Genomic DNA, 21569 nt, shown 5'->3' with positions numbered 1-21569 from the left:
TATTTTATTCGTAAAATAATAATATGGGATAAAATGAATATACTATTCAAAATTAGATATTCCTCCCCGGATTTTGAGCAGGGCCATCAGCTCAATATTTATAGTAGGAGTATCATCAGACATCCACTGATTATCTAGTTTTAAGTATCCCTATATGTAATATAATGGTTGCTGAAGGGTAAAAGGTATTGTCAAGATCACAGTTCCTTATCTATTGATACCGGACATCATAGGTTGGGTAATTATCAAACCCCTACTGGTTCGATAAATAAGTGAAAATAAGTGCACAGAACAAATATCCCACACCCAGGTATCAAATTGTATTAGGCTGGGTGGTACCATATAGTGTCAATTGTCATTAGTGTATAAAGTGATGAGGTGATAATGAGTAAATAAAAATAAATATCATCAGATGCATGTAATGCAATTGATTCAGTGATGTAAATAAAATATGACACAAGGAAAATGGGGGTTCTGGTTTTCGGGGGTGCTGAATGCTGGTGAAAAAATATATCAATTAATGTGAAACTGAAAAAAGTAAAACACACACAAAGCTCAAGGGAGTGTATCCCATATAGTGGAGTAGGATAAGGAGCCGATAATCGACTCTTGACCTTTAAATCAACAATATAGGGATGAATTAATCTTAGAATCCTGCTTAAAAAGCAATAATACTTGTTTTGTTCATTTAAAACCTTAGGGTGAACACAGTCCAGTAAGTAGATCCACCTGCATTCGGATCTCAGTAGAGCTTGCTCTAAATTGCCTCCACGAATGCCTAGCGATATCTTTTCGATTCCTTGACATTTCAGTCCTTGAGGTTTGGCTTGATGGTATTGCAGAAAATGAAATGCCACAGGAGTTATTGTTTTGCCATCTTCCAGATCTTTGCTTGCATTCTTAATATTGCGTATATGTTCTTGCACTCGCGTATGTTATTTACGGCTCGTCATGCCTACATAGATTTTATTGCAAGGACAAAAAAGCGCATATATTATGCTTTGGGTAGTGCAGCTGATGTAGTGCTGCATTCGGTGTATTTTCCCGAATCTATCTTGAATTATGTTTGTTTTTTTTGATATGCTTACACGTAGAGCATGTTCCGCAAGGGAATGACCCAGGAACGATGGCCGTTTTCGTTTTATGTACCTGAAAGTGACTGGCAGATACTCTGTTTTTGATGTTTTTAGTTTCTTCTGTAGCCTATTTTAACTGAATCGCCAATATTTGGTTTTAAATCCTGGTCCAATTGAAGGATGGACCAGTGTTTTGTTTATAATTTCAGTGATTAGATGTACGGAGGGGTTATATGTTAGTATCAATCTCGTCTGTGTATCTCTGTCCTTGCGGGTCTTCTTTTGGAGTAAATTGTTCCGATCTGTATTGAGAGCTCTGGATCTGGCTTTTTTGATTTCACGCTTACTGTATCCTCTGTCCAATAGCCTTTTCTCAATTCTTTCGCTTGTGATTTAAATAGCGTTAAGTCACTGCAATTTCTTCTAATCCGGAGAAATTCTCCAACTGGTAAAGATTTGGTGGGTACCAGGAGCATGTCCACTTGTTTTGTACAATAGACTATTGGTAGCTGTCGGTTTTCTGAATAGGTCAGTGTGGATTTTGCCATCTTCATCTTTGAGTATCAGTAAGTCTAGAAATTCTATCCTGGATTGACTCATATTATAAGTCAGCTTGATGTTAAGAGAGTTATCATTCAATTGCTAAGAAATCTTTCCAATTCATCTCTAGTTCCCTCCCATAGGAAAAAATATCGTCTATATAACGAATCCAGAGCGGTATCTGGTTCGTATCTTCAGTTAGAGAGTCAGTGAAAACATATTTACGCTCCCACCAGCCAAGGAAGAGATTCGCGTATGTTGGTGCATATGCTGTGCCCATGGCCGTGCCTTGTCTTTGTAAATAGAACTCTTTGGCAAAGGTGAAAAAATTATATTTTAATACAAAGTCTAACATTTTTAGAATAAATAGGTCATGTGATGGATCTTCTTTAGAGCCCTCTTCTAGGAACGATTTAACTGCCTGGAGGCCTCTGTCGTGTGCAATGGATGTATAGAGAGCTTCAACATCAGCGGTAACTAGCCAGGTTTCCTTCTTTACAGATATATTGTCTAATCGATGTAGCACCTCCATTGTATCCTTTACAAAGGAGGGTAGGACTTCAACGAAATTCCTAAGTCTGTAGTCAATGTAATGACTGGCATGTTCTGTCAGGCACTCCATTGCCGGAAACGATGGGTCTTCCCGGTGGGTTTTCAAGATCTTTATGGACTTTTGGAATAAGGTAAAATGTGGCAACTTAGGGTTCTTTAACTGTTAAGAATTTGTTTTCAACAGCGTTAATGCCCTTATCAAATGCTTCTTTGATCATTTTATTGTACACTATTTGAAATCCCTCACTTGGGTTATTAAACTATTTTTGGTAACATTGTTTATTTTTCAGTTGTTTGTATACCCGTTTAGTGTACATTTCTTTGGGCCAAATAACAATGTTGCCACCCTTATCTGCTTCCCTAATTATCACATCATCCCATTCTTGTATTTTTTTGAATGCTGACTTTTCTTCCAAACTTAGGTTGCTAATTGGTGTGGGCGCTTGAAGCCGAGTGATTTCCTGACAAACTAACTAGTTAAAGATATCAAGTTGTGGAGAGATGTTGTATTTGGGAACAAAGAGGATTTGTTTTTTCAAATTGTTTCTCCAATTGTCAGATCCTGAATTACTTTCTTCAATTAAACTTTCCAGGTCACCAAGCGCTGTTCTGTCTTCTTCAGTAAGGGTGGGATCAGTTTCTTAGAAAAAAACTTCTTGAGGCTTAATTTCCTAATGAACAGTTTGATGTCTTTAATGACTTCAAATTTGTCCAGATTGCCAGTAGGGCAATATGACAGGCCTTTGGACAATACCGATTTATCAGCATCTGTTAACTCATGACTTGAAAGGTTTAGGACTTTTAATGTTGTAGTCTCATTTGTGAGAAGGGACTGACTGTTCTTCTCATGGCTCGCCCCCTTGCCCTTTGTGACGGTCTGTATTGACCCCTCGAGCAAGTAGGTCTTTTGTTTGTATTTTTTTCCTCGTCGGGAGGGTCGGCCTCGTCGTGTGTGCCAGATTCTAAAAAACTTTTCCTTTTGTTTCTCGAGGGTGTAGGACAAAATTTGATGTTGAGGCTGTGGCTGGAGTGCTATTGCTCTCTATATTCTCATTATCTTCCCCATCGGTATCAGATACGTCACTTTGTATTGTATTAGTTTGATATGATCTGGACGTATTTTTTGTAAAAGTTTCTCCCTTCTCCATTTGTATACTTTCTTTTCTTTATAGTCATTGACATCTCTAAACAGTTTACCTTGTTTGGTGTCTCGTATTTCTTTGATGTATTGATCTAATTCTTTCTGGTAGTTTTTATACAATTTTTCAAAGTCAGAGTTAGTTTCAAATACTTTAAGTTGGGTATATTGTTCCTGAATTAATGTTTCTAATTTGTCATACTTTTCCTTATCATGTTTGATAAGGATGTTCATAAGTTTGACGGAACATTCAGATAATGCGGTTTCCCACTCATCAGTAAGGGAGTGATTCTAAAATTCAAAGGCTGGAAATAACAGGATCCATAGGCCTCTTGGAATTAGTTTTTGTTCTATGTATTTATCGAAGAACTTATGATCCCACCATACTTTCTCTTGTTTTAACATGTTTTTGTGTATTTCTTTTAATGCGTTCTCAAGGGATAGTGAAGAGATGGGATTTTCACTATAAGTATTTTTAAACATATTATCCAAATCAATAGACCTTTTGGATTGTCTCTCACTGCGATCTTTATTCAGAGTATCGGCCATTTCAAAGTTTATTAACTGGCTAGTTTCTGTCTACAGTGAATTATGACTGTATTAAGTTGTGTGTGTGTGCTCTATCGTTTTAGGAAACTGTTGAATCAACAGCAAATTTGCAATGGGCAAGACAAAAAGAACAAACAATGGCACTACTCCGGTTGTTGCCCTTTTAAGTTTGAATGTTATTACGCCTATCACAGAGGCTAAAAGTATTCAAATGAGTATCCAATGGGGCGTTGGAATTTAGCTTCGTTAGGAACGGCATGGAACGTCCTAGCCATTTGGGTGTCCTGAAACAATAGCCGCTTTCTATATGGGATTGCAGGCTGGGGGGCATGCCTAGCATCATAGGCAATCCCCCTCGATCCGATCCCCCATGAATGATAACCCCGATTTCAATTTTTACTCATTTGTTTACATCAGAACTTTGTACCGACAAATGAGTCCCAGCAGGAAAGGGTTAATAGCAGTCAGGAGCCTTTAGCACCTCTAAGGCAGCGGTATCAGCAACAATGTTTGTAGCAATGTTATACATTGTTGAAAACACTGATGCCACATGCACGATTCTGAGCTCCAATGAGTCTACCTAGGTTAACTCTTCAATCAAAGGATAACTCAAGAAAAAAAAAAAAAAGGTTTGACACAAAAAGCAAATAGTAAAGTTTTTTTTTCATTGGATTCTATATCCCAATCAAATTACATTTTGACTTTAGTGACTAAGTTTTTTTTTTTTCTACATAATTTTAAAGATATCAGGTGTTATGCAAGACAGTAGTAGTGCCAGCCTCATTCTCACACAGCTTTATCATAACTAGTACAGAGCAGACAGTAGTAGTGCCAGCCTCATTCTCACACACAGCTTTATAACTAGTACACAGCAGACAGTAGTAGTGCCAAGCCTCATTCTCACACAGCTTTATCATAACTAGTACACATGCAGACAGTAGTAGTGCCAGCCTCACTCACAGCATTATCATAACTAGACAATGAAGACCAGTAGTAGTAGGTGCCAGCCTCATTCTCACGCACAGCTTTATCATAACTAGTAACACGCAGACAGTAGTAGTGCCAGCCTCATTCTCACGCACAGCTGTATCATTACTAGTACAAAGCAGACAGTAGTAGTGCCCAGCCTCATTCTCACGCACAGCTATATCATAAGTAGTACACAGCAGACAGTAGTAGTGCCAGCCTCATTCTCACACACAGTGTATCATAACTAGTACACAGCAGACCGTAGTAGTGCCAGCCTCATTCTCACACACAGCTGTATCACAACTAGTACACTGCAGACGTAGTAGTGCCAGCCTCATTCTCATGCACAGCTATTTCATAATAGTACACAGCAGACAGTAGTAGTGCCAGCCTCATTCTCACGCACAGCTGTATCATTACTAGTACAAAGCAGACAGTAGTAGTGCCAGCCTCATTCTCACACACAGCTGTATCATAACTAGTACACAGCAGACCGTAGTAGTGCCAGCCTCATTCTCACAACAGCTGTATCACAACTAGTACACTGCAGACAGTAGTAGTGCCAGCCTCATTCTCACGCACAGCTATATCATAAGTAGTACACAGCAGACAGTAGTAGTGCCAGCCTCATTCTCACGCACAGCTATATCATAAGTAGTACACATAAGACCGTAGTAGTGCCAGCCTCATTCTCACACACAGCTGTATCACAACTAGTACACTGCAGACAGTAGTAGTGCCAGCCTCATTCTCATGCACAGCTATTTCATAACTAGTACACAGCAGACAGTAGTTGTGCCAGCCTCATTCTCACGCCACAGCTGTATCATTACTAGTACCAAAGCAGACAGTAGTAGTGCCAGCCTCATTCTCACGCACAGCTATATCATAAGTAGTACACAGCAGACCGTAGTAGTGCCAGCCTCATTCTCACACAGCTGTATCACAACTAGTACACTGCAGACAGTAGTAGTGCCAGCCTCATTCTCATGCAACAGCTATTTCATAACTAGTACACAGCAGACAGTCGTAGTGCCAGCATCATTCTCACAACAGCTATATCATAAACTAGTACACAGCAGACACAAGAACTGAAGAAAAACCATAAATTATGCTTACCAGATAATTTAATTTCCTTCTGTATAAGGAGAGTCACGGCATCATTCCTTGCTGTTGGGAAAAACTGAACCTGGCCACCAGGAGGAGGCAAAGACGCCCCAGTCAAAGGCTTAAATACCTCCCCCATCCCCCAGTTATCTGCAGAGGGAACAGAGGAACAGTAGGAGAAATATAAGGGTATAAATGGTGCCAGAAGAAAAATATAATTTAGAGGGTCCGCCCACTGGAGAACACGGGCGGGGGGACGTGGACTCTCCTTATACACAAGAAATGAAAATGATCTGGTAAGCATAATTTATTTTTTCCCTTCTTAATACAAGGAGAGTCCACAGCATCATTCCTTACTGTAAGGAAAACTATACCCCAAGCTCTAGGGACACGGAATGCTAACGGGAGGGACAAAAAAGAGAGGCAGGACCCTAATCTGAGGCACCACAGCCTGCAAATCCTCTCTCCTGAAGGCTGCTTCAGCTAAAGCAAAAACATCAAACTTGTAAAATTTAGAAAAAGTATGTAAGGAGGGACCAGGTAGCCGCCTTACAAATCTGATCCATAGAGGCCTCGTTCTTAAAGGCCCAAGAGGGAAGCCATGCTCTAGTAGAATGAGTCATAATCCTCTGAGGAGGTTTATGTCCCGCTGTCTCATAAGCTAAGCGGATAACACTCCTTAACCAAAAAGATAAGGAAGTCGAAGAGACCTTCTGACCCTTATGCTTCCCCGAAATAGATGACAAATAAGGAAGAAGTTTGTCTAAAATCTTTAGTATCCTGAAGGATAGAACTTCAAGGCGCGAACAACATCCACAATTATGAAGTAGACGTTCCTTCGAAGAAGGATGGCAACACAAGGAAGGAACCACAATCTCTTGATTGATGTTGCGATCTGACACGACCTAGGAAGAAAACCTAACTTAGTACGTAGGACAGCCTTATTAGAATGGAACACCGGATAAGGGAGGCTCACATTGCAAGGCAGCAATCTCAGATACTCTGCGCAAAAAGCGATAGCCAGTAGAAAAAGAACCTTTCAGGACAACTATTTAATGTCAATTTCATGCATAGGCTCAAAGAGAGCCCATTGCAAAACTTTAAGAACAAGATTTAGACTCCAAGGAGGAGCCCTTAGATCTAAAGACAGGTACTGATCCTAGTCAGAGCCTTAACGAAAGGACTGTACATCTGGAAGCTCTGAGACCCTCTTGTGCAGTAAAACAGACAGGGCTGAAATCTGCCCCCCCTCAGGGAACTGGCAGAAAGGCCCTTCTCCAGTCCATCTGGAAAAACGACAGGATCCTGGCAACCTTAACTTTAAAGAAAGGAAAATCAATGCTCTTCACACCAAATTAAGTAGGTTCTCACACCTTATGATAGATGCGACGAGTAACCAGGCTTACAAGCTTGAATGAGGAGTATCAATAACTTTCTCAGAAAAAACCTCTCTTGGCTAGAAATAAGCATTCAATCTCCACGCAGTCAGCCTCAGAAGAATCTAGATTTTGATGAACAAAAGGACCTTCGTTCCAGCAGATCCCTGCAACAAGGGTAACTTCCACAGAGGAGATGATGATGACATCCCCACCAGATCCGCACACCACATCTATCGCGGCCACGATAGAACAATCAGTATCACTGATGCCCCCGCACCCTGCTTGATGCAAGCCACTACACAAGGAAGGAGTGGTTACAGCAGGAAAAGGTAAATTCGACTGAACCTCCAAGGCACTGTAATGCATCTATTAGCTCCGCCTGAGGATCCCTGGACCTCGACCCATATCTGGGTAGCTTGGTATTGAGACGGGACGACATGAAATCTATCTTCAGCATCCCTCACCCATTGTATATCTCTGCGAACACTTCGGGATGGAGAGACCATTCCCCCGGATAAAAGGATTGTCTGCTGAGAAAATCCGCTTCCTAGTTGTCCACACCAGGAATGTGGATCTTGACAGCGAAAAGCTGTGGGCCTCCGCCCACTCCAGAATCCGAGATACCTCCCTAATTGCTAGAGAGCTTCTCGTTCCCCCCTGGTGGTGATGTAAGCCGCCGAGGTTATATTGTCTGATTGGAATCGGATAAACTAGGACGAACCCAGAAGGGGACCAGCCTTCAAAACATATGAAGATTGCCCAAAGTTCCCAGAATGTTGATCGGGAGGGAGCCTTCCTCCTGAGTCCACAAGCCCTGTGCCTTCTTGGCACCCCCAACAGCTCCCCATCCTGATAGACTTGCGTCCGTAGCCACAATCTCCCACGATGGTCTTAAGAAGGATGTCCCTCGGGACAGATGATCTGGACAAAGCCACCAAGAGAGCGATTCTCTCGAACGGTTGTCCAGAGAAATCTGTTGAGAAAGATCTGAATGATCGCCGTTCCACTGCTTCAGCATGCACAGTTGCAACGGTCTGAGATGGAACCCTGGCAAAGGGAATGATGTCCACGCTAGACACCCATGAGACCAATCACCTCCATACACTGAGCCACAGAGGGCCAAAAAGGGATAGTAAACCCCAACATTTTCTTTTATGATTCAGATAGAACATACAATTTTAAACAACTTCTAATTAATTCTATTATCAAATTTTCTTCATTCTCTTGTTAGCCATTGCTGAAGGGAACAGGCATAGCACTACTGATAGGAAGCTGAAAATATCTATTTAGCCAATCACAAAATGTGTGCGGGCACCAATTAGCAGCAGCTCCCACTAGTGTATGCAACATGTTTGGTCTGTTAGAAATATCCTCATGGATATGGGTCTATTATAGTACCCAGGAATTCCACCCTGGTGCTTGGAATAAGAGAACTCCTTCCATTCATGAGATCGAATGAGAGAGAAGAGATTCCGAATGGCCCTCCGCCAGACGAAAAGATGGTGCTTGTACCAGAATATCGTCCCGAGTAGGGCGCTACTGCTATACCCCGGATTCTGGCAACGGCTAGAAGAACCCCTTAGAACCTTCGTAAAAATCCTTGGAGAAGTCGCTAGACCAACGGAAGTGCAATGAACTGGAAGTGCTGGTCCAGGAACGCAAACCTTAAGAACTGGAAGTGATCTTGTTGATTGGAATGTGAAGGTAAGCATCCTTCAGATCTATAGTGGTCATGAACTGTCCTCTCCTGAACTAAGGGAAGGATGGACCTTATCGTCTCCATCTTGAACGAGGGGACATTTAAAAATTTGTTTAAGCACTTCAGGTCCAGAATCGGGCGGAAAGTTCCCTCCTTCTTTGGGACCATGAAAAGGTTTGTAAAAATATCCCAAACCTCTTTCTACGATAGGTACCGGGACAATGACCCCTAAGGAGGACAGATCACGCACGCCAGTAAGGGTTTCCCTCTTTTCTGGTCTGGAAGAGGAGAAATCTGCCCTTGGGTGGATAAGACTTGAAACCTATCTTGTATCCCTGAGCTATGGCCTCCAGGACCATGGATCCTGCACGTCTCTGAAACAAGCGTCTGAAAAGAGTGAGTCTGCCCTCTACATGATCCAGCGCCGGATCGGGGTCCGCCCCTTCATGACGATTTAGTCTCGGCAGGCTTCTTGCTCTAATTGGACTTATTCCAGGACTGAGTCGGAGGGTTGCTGACTTGGGTTTTATCAGAACGAAAATTAGACACTTGTCCCTTTGATTTTTTTTTTTATCTTGCAGTAGGAAGGCACCCTTGTCCCCCTGTAACCGTTAAGATAATGGAGTCCAGGCCTGGACCAAATAAAATCTTTCCCTTAAAAGGGGAGGGAAAGAAGTCTGGACTTAGAATTCATATCCGCAGACCAGGACTTCAGCCAAGAGCGCCGACAGGCCTGAACCCGAAAAGCCAGACGCCTTAGCATTTCGGCAAATAACTCTTCATGTTTGCAATCACAGATAAAAGAAATTAGCAATTCTTAAGGCTTTAATTCTTTCCTGGATAATGTTGAGGGGGACCCTCCACCTCGATCAATTCCAATAAGGAGTCGCACCAGTAGGTAGCTGCTCCAGCAACTGCAGCAACGGCCGCTGCCGGTTGAAATAAATATCATCATCTTATCCATCGGCTCTTCTGAACGACGAGCTATCCTCCAGAGGGATAGTAGTAGGATTGGCAAGTGTGGAGATAGTGCCATCCCACTTAGGGACGGAACCCCACAACTCCTATTGAGAGTCGGGAATAATTTTTTAAAAGGAAGACGAAGGGGAAAAAGGTAAGATCCCAATTCTGTCCCATTTGTTCTTAATAATGTTCGCCCATCTTTACAGGCACAGGAAAAGTTAAAAGGCACTACTCTGTTCTCGTAAACTTGTCTAATTTAGGAATCAAAGGTTCATCAGGCACACTTGGCCTCTGGAACCTCTAATGTAGACAGTACTTCCTTTAGAAGAAACATAAGTGTTCAATCTTAAATTAAAGGCTGGTTCCTCTGCAGCAGGATGGCTTAGAGGCAGCAGACTCCAACCCAGAAAGTTCACCTCCGGAAGTCTCAGAGTGCGACTCCATCTTGGATAACTGAGACAGCGCAGAGAAATCCAATAAATTACATGATGACCCCGGGGCAGGAGAGCTATGTTTAACCTTTCGCTTGCGTTAAAGCAGGGCGAGGTAAAGCACTGAGGGCCTCAGACACCACCGTCTTTAACTGCGCAGTAAAATCTGATGGTAACAGGCCCCCTCCAGATGGAGGATTAAGTGTGCTACGCGGAAGCTGCATGTGTAGAAGGAGATGAATGTTTGGTATGCACCTCACGGGACAGCGAGTCCTCAGAGGTGGACGGCTCAGTGGTACTAAAGAGGTTAACCTGTGGAACATAGTTGAGAGGGCAGGCATACCAAGGCCTTCCCTCCCAATAGAAACAGGTATTACTATTTGGAATAGAGGATGTACCCTCCAATATCTCAGAATCCTCCATAGCTTAAGCTAATAACAGCAGGACACAGAAAATAAACAATTTTTATTTCTCAAAAAAATGGCACCTCTATACTCCCAATGGCTGGGGCACTCACCACCTCCTAGACCCAGACAAATGCAGAAAAATAGCGTCTCTCCGACAGCCCAGCTTGGTCAGGAAAGAGGAAGTGAAAACGAGACCACTCCCAGTCACATGGTGCCCAAGGCAGGACTGCCCCTGCTATGAGAAAAAGTGCGCCAAGCTACAAGCTGCGCAGCACTCAAAGTGAAAATAAAAACCTGTGCGTTCCAAGCCAAATAACGGCCTATAAGCCCAATAAAATCTCACACATAAAGTAGCATAAAATCAAAGCATCACATTTGATTAATCCCCACTGTTCAATAATCCCCCTCAGGAGATATAAACCCATGATTCTATAAAGATAAAAAGGAGCCCACACTGTGACCCTGTCTTCTAGCGTTTTCAACGTATGTAAAAATTGAAACAATCTTACCAGAATCCATGCTGTGGAACAGAAACACAGCCTCTCAAGTGTAACAGTCTTGTAGCATCGCTCCTGACATGGACTTGAGAGAGAAACAAGCAGGCAGTGAAACTCGTCAACACTGATTGCTTAGGAGCTGTTAGCGGCAGTCTGATGGTTTTCAGACTCTCCCTGCATCTCCAGACTCTAACTTTCGTCAATGTTCTCACTGAGAGGCTGACAAGACTACTTAAATCTCCAGTCCCATATCGAAGGGCAGATACCCTTCCTAAGGAACTACTCCGAAATCTTCTGACACTTCTCTGTCATCTCCTGGGACGAAAGGCAAGACTGACTGGGGGAAGTGGGAGAGGTATTTAAGCCTTTGACTGGGGTGCCTTTGTCTCCTCCTGGTTCAGGTTCAGTATTTTCCAACAGTAAGGAATGATACCATGGACTCTCCTTATATTAAGAAGGAAATAAATTACTACCAACTACCACCCTAAACACTAATAACAAAGTGAACTGGTTGCAAAATGAACAGCCACATTGTAAGTTTATTAGCAATTACCTTCAAATCTAAACTGGTATTGTTCTCCAACAGACACAGTGGTGATCTGCTGAAGGTAGTTTTAATTTTCACTGTCCAGCCTGTGAAGAGAAACTTTTAGTGAGAGTATAAAACATGAAGACGTTTGTATCCGAGAGACATGGCAGTTAGTATGTACTGATATTTGGTTATGCAGGAATTGCACACTATGTCAAGGAAAGCAGTGCAGCTGTCAGCCCTGAAATGCTCTCCCTTCAAGTAGCAAGGCCAAAGAAATTCTAGTCAATAAACGTTGATTAAATTTCAGCATACATTTTTTGACAACTTTCCAATGTACTAGTATTATAAAATTAGCTCTATTCTCCTTGGTATCTTTGTTAAAGGAGCAGCATCGTACTACTGTGAGCCAGCTATAACACACTTTATGAGCCAATTAAAAGAAGCATATATTTTGACAGCCGGGTGACATTATGAAGTATTCACATTTAAAATAGGATAGAGCACAACACACTTCGAACGGAGAAGGCTTACCATACAATAATATAAAATAATCCAAGACTCCAGCGAATCAAAAGTGGACTTTATTCAAAGTGTGGGGGATCCAACAGAAAAAAACTAAATTAATGCTTACCTAATAAATTTCTCTCTTTCCGGGCATGGAGAGTCCACAACGTCATTCCAATTACTAGTGGAATATTCACCTCCTGGCCTGCAGGAGGAGGGCAAAGTGCACCCCAGCAGAGCTGTTAAGTGTCACTTCCCTTACCCATAATCCCCAGTCATTCAGCTAAAGGAAAATGGATAAAATAAGAGAACACAAGGGTATAGAGGTGCTGGAGGTTTACTCAAAACAACTGCCGAATTATAATTAAAAAGAGGGTGGGGTCGTGGACTTTCCATGCCCGGAAAGAAATAAATTTATCAGGTAAGCACACATTTTGTTTTCTTTCCAATGGCATGGAGAGTCCACGACGTCATTCCAAATTACTAGTGGGAATCAACATGGAGGGAGAACAAGGCAGCAGGATCTAAACAGAAGGCACCACCACTTGAAGAACCTTTCTCCCAAAAGAGGCCTCAGCCGAAGCAAAAGTATCAAATTTGTAGAATTTGGAAAAAGTATGCAAAGAGGACCATGTTGCCGCCTTGCAAATCTGTTCCACATAAGCTTCATTCTTGAAAGCCCAAGAAGAGGAGACAGCCCTAGTGGAATAAGCCATAATTCTCTCAGGAGGCTGCTGTCCCGCAGTCTCATAAGCAAAACGAATCATACTTCTTAATCAGAGGGAAAGAGAAGTAGAAGTGGCTGTCTGACCCTTACACTTTCCAGAGATGAAAATCTTTATTTACTTGTAGATAAAAATAAAATTTGGGTATTCATGACATCCAGGTTGAGGAACAGACAATCTTTCTGAGAAGAAGTATTCTGACAAAAAGAAAGAACAACAATTTCTTGATTGAAGTTGCGATCCTATACCACCTTGGGAAGAAATCCCAATATAGAACGAAGGACCACCTTAACTGCATGGAAAATAAGGAAAGGGGAATCACACTGCAGAGCCGAAAAATCAGAAACTCCGTGAGCAGACAAAGAAGCTACCACAATAACAACTTAATATCAACCAAATGCATAGGCTCAAACTGAGTCTGCTGCAAAACTTAAAGAACAAGGATACGACTCCATGTAGGAGCAACAGGATTAAAACACCAGCCTGATATTGAACAAGATCTGAACCAAAGAAAGAACATCTGGCAGATCTGCCAGACATTTGAGCAAGAGAAAAAAAACACAGTGCAGAAATCTGACCCTTCAAAGTACAGACTGAAAAACCTTTCTCCAGGCCCTCCTGAAGAAAGGACAAAATGCGAGGAACCCTCACCCGGTTCCAAAAGTCTACAATTCGCGCTAATAAAAAAAAGGTATCTGCGCCATACCTTATCGTAAATCTTACAAGAACAGGCTGACGAGCCTGAAGCATAGATTCAAAGAGAAAACAACTTTGGAATGTTCATTTAAGCAACAAGAAAACTGAAGCTGGATTCAAACCTCAAACTTTCTGCTTGCTATGTAGTTAAACTAACCATTGAGCTACTACTGCAGGCTATTTTCTTAAAAAAAAAAAGAAAAAAAAAAAAAAGGAGAGACTACGTCTAGCCAAGACTAGACGATCAGTCTCCAAGCAGTCAGCTTCAGAGAAACCAGATTTGGAGGTAGGAATAAACCCCAAAAAAGAAGGTACTTCCTCAGAGGAAGAGATGACATCTTCACAAGATCCGTAAAAGAATCAGATGTTTTCTCTGATGAATACGAGCAATGACTCGTGGAAGGAGAGCAAACTGAGGAAAAAGGTATGTCAGACGGAAGATCCAAGGAACTGCCAAAACATCTATTAGAACAGATTGAGGATTTCTTGATCTTTGCGTATTGACGCAACGCCATCAGATCCAACTCCGGAACCCCCTACTTGAAGGAGAAAGAGGGACATCTCCATCATTGCTAACAAACTCGGATTCCTCCCTGGAAGATGACGAATGCCACCGAGGAGAAGTTTTCTTTGCGGAAAAAACTGATAAACCGGACCAAAGCTAGATGAGGTTAAGCCCCAACTCATGACCTTCAGATTATGAGACTGACGCGCTACTTACTACGATAACAAGGCAACTGCTTCTCAGCCTAAAAGACTGGCAACTGAGGACACAATCACCGAGAAGGCCTTAGGCAGCACAGACCCCAAGACAGAAGGTCTTGCGAAATCCATCACGAGAAATAATCTCTCGTTAGGGAAACCAGAGATATTCCTGTAGGGGTCTCAGATGGAACCAAGTAAAAGGAATGAAATCCATGGAAGCCACCATGAAACCAGTTACTTCCATGCACTAAGCCACTGATGAACGGACAGAGAACTGACATGAAAAGGCAAGAATCAAGAAAATTGGATTACTTGACGTCCGTAAATAAAAAAACTTCATAGAGAAAGAATCTATAAAGTTCCTAAGAAGCACACCCTGGTATCTAAAACTTTCTCAAGTCCTGAAAAGATGACGCTTGAACCAAGATGTCGTCCAGACAAGGTACTGCCGCTTATTCACTGAGATTTTACCCCTAGAACCTTTGAAAAAGATTTGAGAAACCATAGCAAGGCCAAAAGGGAAATCTGAATCCTGAAAGTTTAATTTTGACATAAAAGTATTAAATGATAATTTGTGCAATAAAAAAAATAACATTTTTAATATTAGCTAATGTTAGCTTAATACTGGATCAAATTTTAGCTGGGTGGTCAGTACAAAGGTCCTGGGAAGAACACTGATTTTAACAAACTGATTAATTCACATGTATTTGAACAGAGAGACTGAAATACTGATCTGCTTCTCTTTAAATAAAGACAGTGCTATATTAATGTGAAACTCATTTAAAACTTATTTTTGTAACTTAAAGTGGTATAAACATAAATACCAATGCTTACCATATTTTACATTGTTCCATGCAGTCATCAATTTGCTCTTTAATTTATCCACCTCATCTGCCTCTGCTTCTCCAGTTGCTTCTTGGTAGCCCATATTGGGTTGCACATGATGCTTGCTTAGGGTACTGAGGTCATCTCTCTTCCTTAGCCTCTCTGGGCTCCCATATTGTATAGCAGATGGAGAGACAGAATTCATTTAATCGATGAGGGCACCAGAGAAGGGGGTAAGCGGACTTGAGCCCCACTATGAAACGAGAGTGGTCCTTCAATCATAGATCTTCTGTTCGCTCTCTCTTTGGATTTAAAAGAACTGTCCTGTTTGCCCAACTGAAGTCAAAAACATTATCAGGATTACAAATGTATGCTGTATATTCTTGGTTTAAGTTGGTATTAAAGGGATGATATTATCTCAAAAACAAATGTATGTAGCAAAAACGATATGGTATTCAAAACATTATCTACTCACATTAAAGGAGAACCAGAGTGCAAATCTTTTAATACCTTTTTATTCCTTAAAGGGACATGTAACTAAAAAAAAAATAAAAAAAATTATGATTCACATAGAGCATACAATAATAAAAAAAAAACTTCCAATTTCCATCTATAAAATGTACTTTGTTCTCTTAGTATCCTTTGTTAACCCCTTAATGACCGGACCATTTTTCAATTTTCTTACCCTTAATGACAATGGCTATTTTTACATTTCTGCTGTGTTTGTGTTTAGCTGTAATTTCCCTCTTACTCATTTACTGTACCCACACATATTATATACCGTTTTTCTCGCCATTAAATGGACTTTCTAAGGATACCATTATTTTCATCATATCTTATAATTTCCTATAAAAAAATATAAAATATGAGGAAAAAATTGAAAAAAACACACTTTTTCTAACTTTGACCCCCAAAATCTGTTACACATCTACAATCACCAAAAAACACCCATGCTAAATAGTTTCTAAATTTTGTCCTGAGTTTAGAAATACCCAATGTTTACATGTTCTTTACTTTTTTTGCAAGTTATAGGGCCATAAATACAAGTAGCACTTTGCTATTTCCAAACCACTTTTTTTCAAAATTAGCGCTAGTTACATTGGAACCCTGATATCTGTCAGGAATACCTGAATATCCCTTGACATGTATATATTTTTTTTTAGAAGACAACCCAAAGTATTGATCTAGGCCCATTTTGGTATATTTCATGCCACCATTTCACCGCCAAATGTCATCAAATAAAAAAAAAAGTTCACTTTTTCACAAATTTTGTCACAAACTTTAGGTTTCCCACTGAAATTATTTACAAACAGCTTCTGCAATTAAGGCACAAATGGTTGTAAATGCTTCTTTGGGATCCCCTTTGTTCAGAAATAGCAGACTTATATGGCTTTGGCATTGCTTTTTGGTAATTAGAAGGCCACTAAATGCTGCTGCACACCACACGTAAATTATGCCCAGCAGTGAAGGGGTTAATTAGGTAGGTTGTAGGGAGCTTGCAGGGTTAATTTTAGCTTTAGGGTAGAGATCAGCCTCCCACCTGACACATCCCACCCCCTGATCCCTCCCAAACAGTTCTCTTCCCTCCACCATCCCACAATTGTCCCCGCCATCTTAAGTACTGGCAGAAAGTCTGCCAGTACTAAATAAAAGGAGTTTTTATTTTTTTTAATAAAAAAAAAATAAAATGTTTTAGCTGTGATGGACCCCTGCCTTAGCCCCAACCTCCATGATCCCCCCCCCCCCAGCTCTCTAACCCTCTCCCCTACCTAATTGCCGCCATCTTGGGTACTGGCAGCTGTCTGCCAGTACCCAATTTGCCCCAAAAACAAGCATTTTTTTTGCAATTTTTTGCAATTTTTGCTTTGTTTTCTGTAGTGTAGCAGCCCCCCACAATACCCCAACCCCCTCCCCCTCCCAGATCCTTATATATTTATTTATTTTTAATACATTTTTCCCCCCTCTTCCTTTCTCATTGGTGTCAGTGGCCAGCTAATCGCGCGCGCACGCGCCTCCCTGATATGCTCCCACCCACCAACGAACCGGCACCATCGCTACCGGTGCAGAGAGGGCCACAGAGTGGCTCTCTCTGCATCGGAGTCTTCTGAAAAGGTATTGCAGGATGCCTCCATATGGAGGCATCACTGCAATACCCTGAGAGCTGCTGGAAGTGATTGCGATCGCTTCCAGCACTCTCTTAGACAACTGACGTACCAGGTACGTCTATTGTCATTAACTGTTAGTTAATGCATGACGTACCTGGTACGTCAGTTGTCATTAAGGGGTTAAAAAACAGACCGGTTCATGAATCTGTCTGGAGCACTATATAGCAGCTGTTTTGCAAGAATGCTTTTTAACAGTGTTATACATTGTGCAAACACTGCTGCCATACAGTACTCAAAAGCATTCTTACAAAACTGCTACTATAGTGCCCCAGACACATGCACACTACCTACTAGGGCTGGGAGATATGGGGGGGGGGTCGTGATTTTTTTTTTTTTTTTAAACTGTGATTGCGATTTTATTAACAACTTAATTTTTCAATAAAATGTTTATTTAACGCTAGAGAATTTTACTGCACATGTTTCTCAATGTCCAATACACTCTTGGAGCATAAAAATTAACAATTATAATTAGAGAAAAAATATAAAAAATAAAAAAAAAACAACTTGCACTGCACCACTGTGTACTACTACTACTGATGATTGATGATCTATCTTCTGGGAATCTACACTTGACTCAACTAAATTATATATTAAATAAATATAATAGTACATGTATCATCTATCTATCTAGTAACTCTATATATCATTCATCCTCTATCATCTATCTACTAGATAGATGATAGAGATAGAGCAGTACGTAGTAGATATTATTTATATATATTTTGGTAACATTATGTTGAATATATTATATTTTACAATTCACTTCACAATACATCCTACAAGCAACCCTTAATGAACATTTATAAATAAAATATATTGTATTATTGTAATATGTAATCAAACTCAATGTTAAGCGTCACAGAAGTTAAAAATAAATAAATAATAATAAAAAAAAAAAATCAGTAAGGCACTTTAAAGTTTTTTTACAATATTCACTTTATTGCTCACAACTTTGAGCTGTCCCACCACCACACCACCGCTTGACCACCCCCACAAGACTCCCAGATGACTCCCACACACTATTCAATCTCTTCCAAAATGGCCGTTTCCTGGGCATTCTCAGGTCCGCCCACGGCCGCACACTAGTCCGCCTCTCATCCTCCCTCTCTGCCTCAGTTTTCATAATATAACACAAAGAATGTCCACAGCACCTTCTTTAGCCTTTACTTTATTATCTGTTTAAGGTACAGACACAAACAGCGACATTTCGAGTGTCACCACTCTTAATCATGCACGATTAAGAGTGGTGACACTCGAAACGTCGCTGTTTGTGTCTGTACCTTAAACTGATAATAAAGTAAAGGCTAAAGAAGGTGCTGTGGACATTCTTTGTGTTATATTGTGATTGGGGGAATCAGGCAGAAGTCCCTGTTTACACGTGCACCAAACTCCAAGTGTTGTCGTTCCATATTATCTTGTATAGGTGCCTCCGTTTTCATGACGATCTGGAGATTATTTTTTTAGATTGCATACTCTCGCGGTTTGAAACCGCATCCGTGATTAATCATGCAGCCCTACTACCTACCTACACTCTTCAACAAAGAAATCCACAAGAACTAAGTAAAAAATAGAAAATTTAATTTTTTTTAGAAATTGTATGCTCTTTCTAAATCATAAAATAAAAATTTTGGATTCACAGTAAATACCCGTTTAGTTTTGCACAATGAAACAATGTTGCAGTGTACTTCTTTCATAATTTATTTTGCCCCCTTATCATTTGACTTTAGCTTTGAAAACTGAGAATTTTCTAATTCTCAAAACATAAAATGAACCAAGCTGACGTATCAAGGCTAACCCTGCTACATATATTCTCCCAAATTTGCTTTAAAGTGAATGTCAAGTTTGACGAATCAGTACCCTATTAAAAACAGGGGCACTTTCATTCATCAAACTTTACATTTCACTTGTTTTGTTAAAATACTTACCTTTTAATCTTGAAAGCCGCTCCAGCGCTTTCCCTGCCCCATCGCAAGCCTCTTCATATGTCAAAAATGACGAATCCGGTTTCCTCCAATCACTGTGTTGCCTCAGGCAATGAGGCCCCTCGGGGGAGAAGCCGTGATTGGAGAATGCCGTATTTGTCATTGCTGACGTATGAAGTGACGAGCGGCAGGAGGGGCAATCCCTAGAGCGGCTTTCAAGATTAAAATGTAAAGGGACACTGAACCCAATATTTTTCTTTCGTGATTCAGATAGAGCATGAAATTTTAAGCAACTTTCTAATTTACTCCTATTATCAAATTGTCTTTATTCCTTTGGTATCTTTATTTGAAATGCAAGAATGTAAGTTTAGATGTCGACCCATTTTTGGTGATCAACCTGGGTTGTTCTTGCTGATTGGTGGATACATTCATCCACCAATAAAAAGTGCTGTCCAGAGGTCTAAACCAAAAAAAAAACTTAGATGCCTTCTTTTTCAAATAAAGATAGCAATAAAGATAGCAATAGAACGAAGAAAATTTGATAATAGGAGTAAATTAGAAAGTTGCTTAAAATTGCATGCTCTATCTGAATCACGAAAGAAAAAAAATTGGGTTTAGTGTCCCTTAAGTATTTTAACAAAACAAGTGAAATTTCAAGTTTGATTAATGAAAGTGCCCCTGTTTTTAATAGGATTTTTAAAAACCGGACACTGATTCATCAAACTTGACATTGACTTTAACTAATAGCAACACCAAAATAATGCATTTTATACTAACTTTATGACCATGGCTTGCCTTGCTGTCTTCAGAGTAAAGCCCAGATTGGCTCTTCCAAATAACGCATTAAAAAATGTTTAGATGTGGCTGAAATGCTATTCTACAGTAACACAACAGAAATCTCTTGTAATGACAAGGTGTTTACTTTCCCTTTAATTATGAGGTTAAATCAGTTCATTATGAATTAATCATCATGATAGAATGTTAATTATAGGGCATTACCAATTATTATTATTTTTTTTAAACATGGAAGTTATTTATTATTAAAGGGACATAAAACCCTAACTTTTCCTTTCATGATTTAGATACAGCAGGCAATTTTAAACAACTTTTCAATTACTTATATTACCAAATGTGCTTGATTCTCTTGGTATCCTTTTTAGGAGCTGCAATTATTATTATTGGTTATTTGTAGAGCGCCAACAGATTCTGCAGCGCTAAATGCCCTATACTGGGAGCTAGCAAAAACACTGGGTGAGACAATTACAAGGGGGTATATTGGTGCCAACCACCAATTAGCAGCTAGCTCTCAGAGTGCATTGTCATTCCCTTAGCCTACCTAGTTAACCTTTTCAGGAATACCCGAAGAGAATGAAGCAAAATTAATTAATACAAATAAATGGAAAAGTAGCTTAAACTTGCATGCTATATCTGAATCCCCTAAGGTTTAATTTTTTATATACTGACCCCTTTGCTTTATTGTTTCTTACAATGTTTTTCTTTTTATATTTATAAGGGCGTCCTAATAGGCTAAACTTTCTTTGCTACACTTGCCAGGTGGGTGTAATTGTATATTTTGCATTATAATTTTACCGTGGACAGAGCCCCAGACAGATTTCCTATACGACAACAGATTAACACCAACACATTTTCTTTTTACTATGCACCTAAATCCCCAAACTATTGCTCAGTCGGCAGGCACTTCAACACTCCCTTCCATGCGTTTCATTGGTTAACAATCCGAATCATCACAACAATCCCACCTCATCCTTCAAATAGAAATCACACAGGAAGCCCAAGGTTCTAAGATCGTCCGATGCCTTCTCGCTCCAGTTCCGGTATCACACCCACCACAGAGGTATCCTGAGAGCAACACTTCCTGTTAACCGTGACGCAGAAGAACATAGTGATGCCATCCTATCGGATTTAAAGATTGGGTTGGCAGCGTTTCACGGTAAACCATGTTGTGATTGGCAGTTTTTTTTCGATAACCTGTATTGTGTTGTGTCATTGTTTAAATCTTACAAACAGATATTGTATATGAGCTTTATTAAAAAAAAAATTGCTACCTTTTAATCAGACTTTTCCAAATCTATACAAGTAAAGTACCGAACAATGATAACTGATTATTTGTTATGTGGCCGTTTTTTTTTTTCTTATTTTGTCAAAAATGTTTTTGTAGTTGTTTTAC

General features: G+C 40.3%; 1 protein-coding gene across 1 annotated transcript in view; it reads right to left on the bottom strand.

The window, feature by feature from the left end:
* Positions 1–21259, bottom strand: part of ATG4D (autophagy related 4D cysteine peptidase) — a 108849-nt gene extending 87590 nt beyond the window's left edge. Inside the window, 4 exon segments of the mRNA XM_053717927.1 lie at positions 11861–11890; positions 11893–11940; positions 15304–15630; positions 21142–21259. Coding sequence (XP_053573902.1) covers positions 11861–11890; positions 11893–11940; positions 15304–15499 — 274 coding nt within the window. The 5' untranslated portion in view covers positions 15500–15630; positions 21142–21259.
* Positions 21260–21569: the final 310 nt, after the last annotated feature.

This window comes from Bombina bombina, chromosome 6 (assembly GCF_027579735.1).
Source record: "Bombina bombina isolate aBomBom1 chromosome 6, aBomBom1.pri, whole genome shotgun sequence".
In the NCBI taxonomy this organism is placed as follows: domain Eukaryota; kingdom Metazoa; phylum Chordata; class Amphibia; order Anura; family Bombinatoridae; genus Bombina; species Bombina bombina.
The sequence above is the reverse complement of the archived record's forward strand: the minus strand, read 5'-3'. Positions and strand labels throughout refer to the sequence as shown.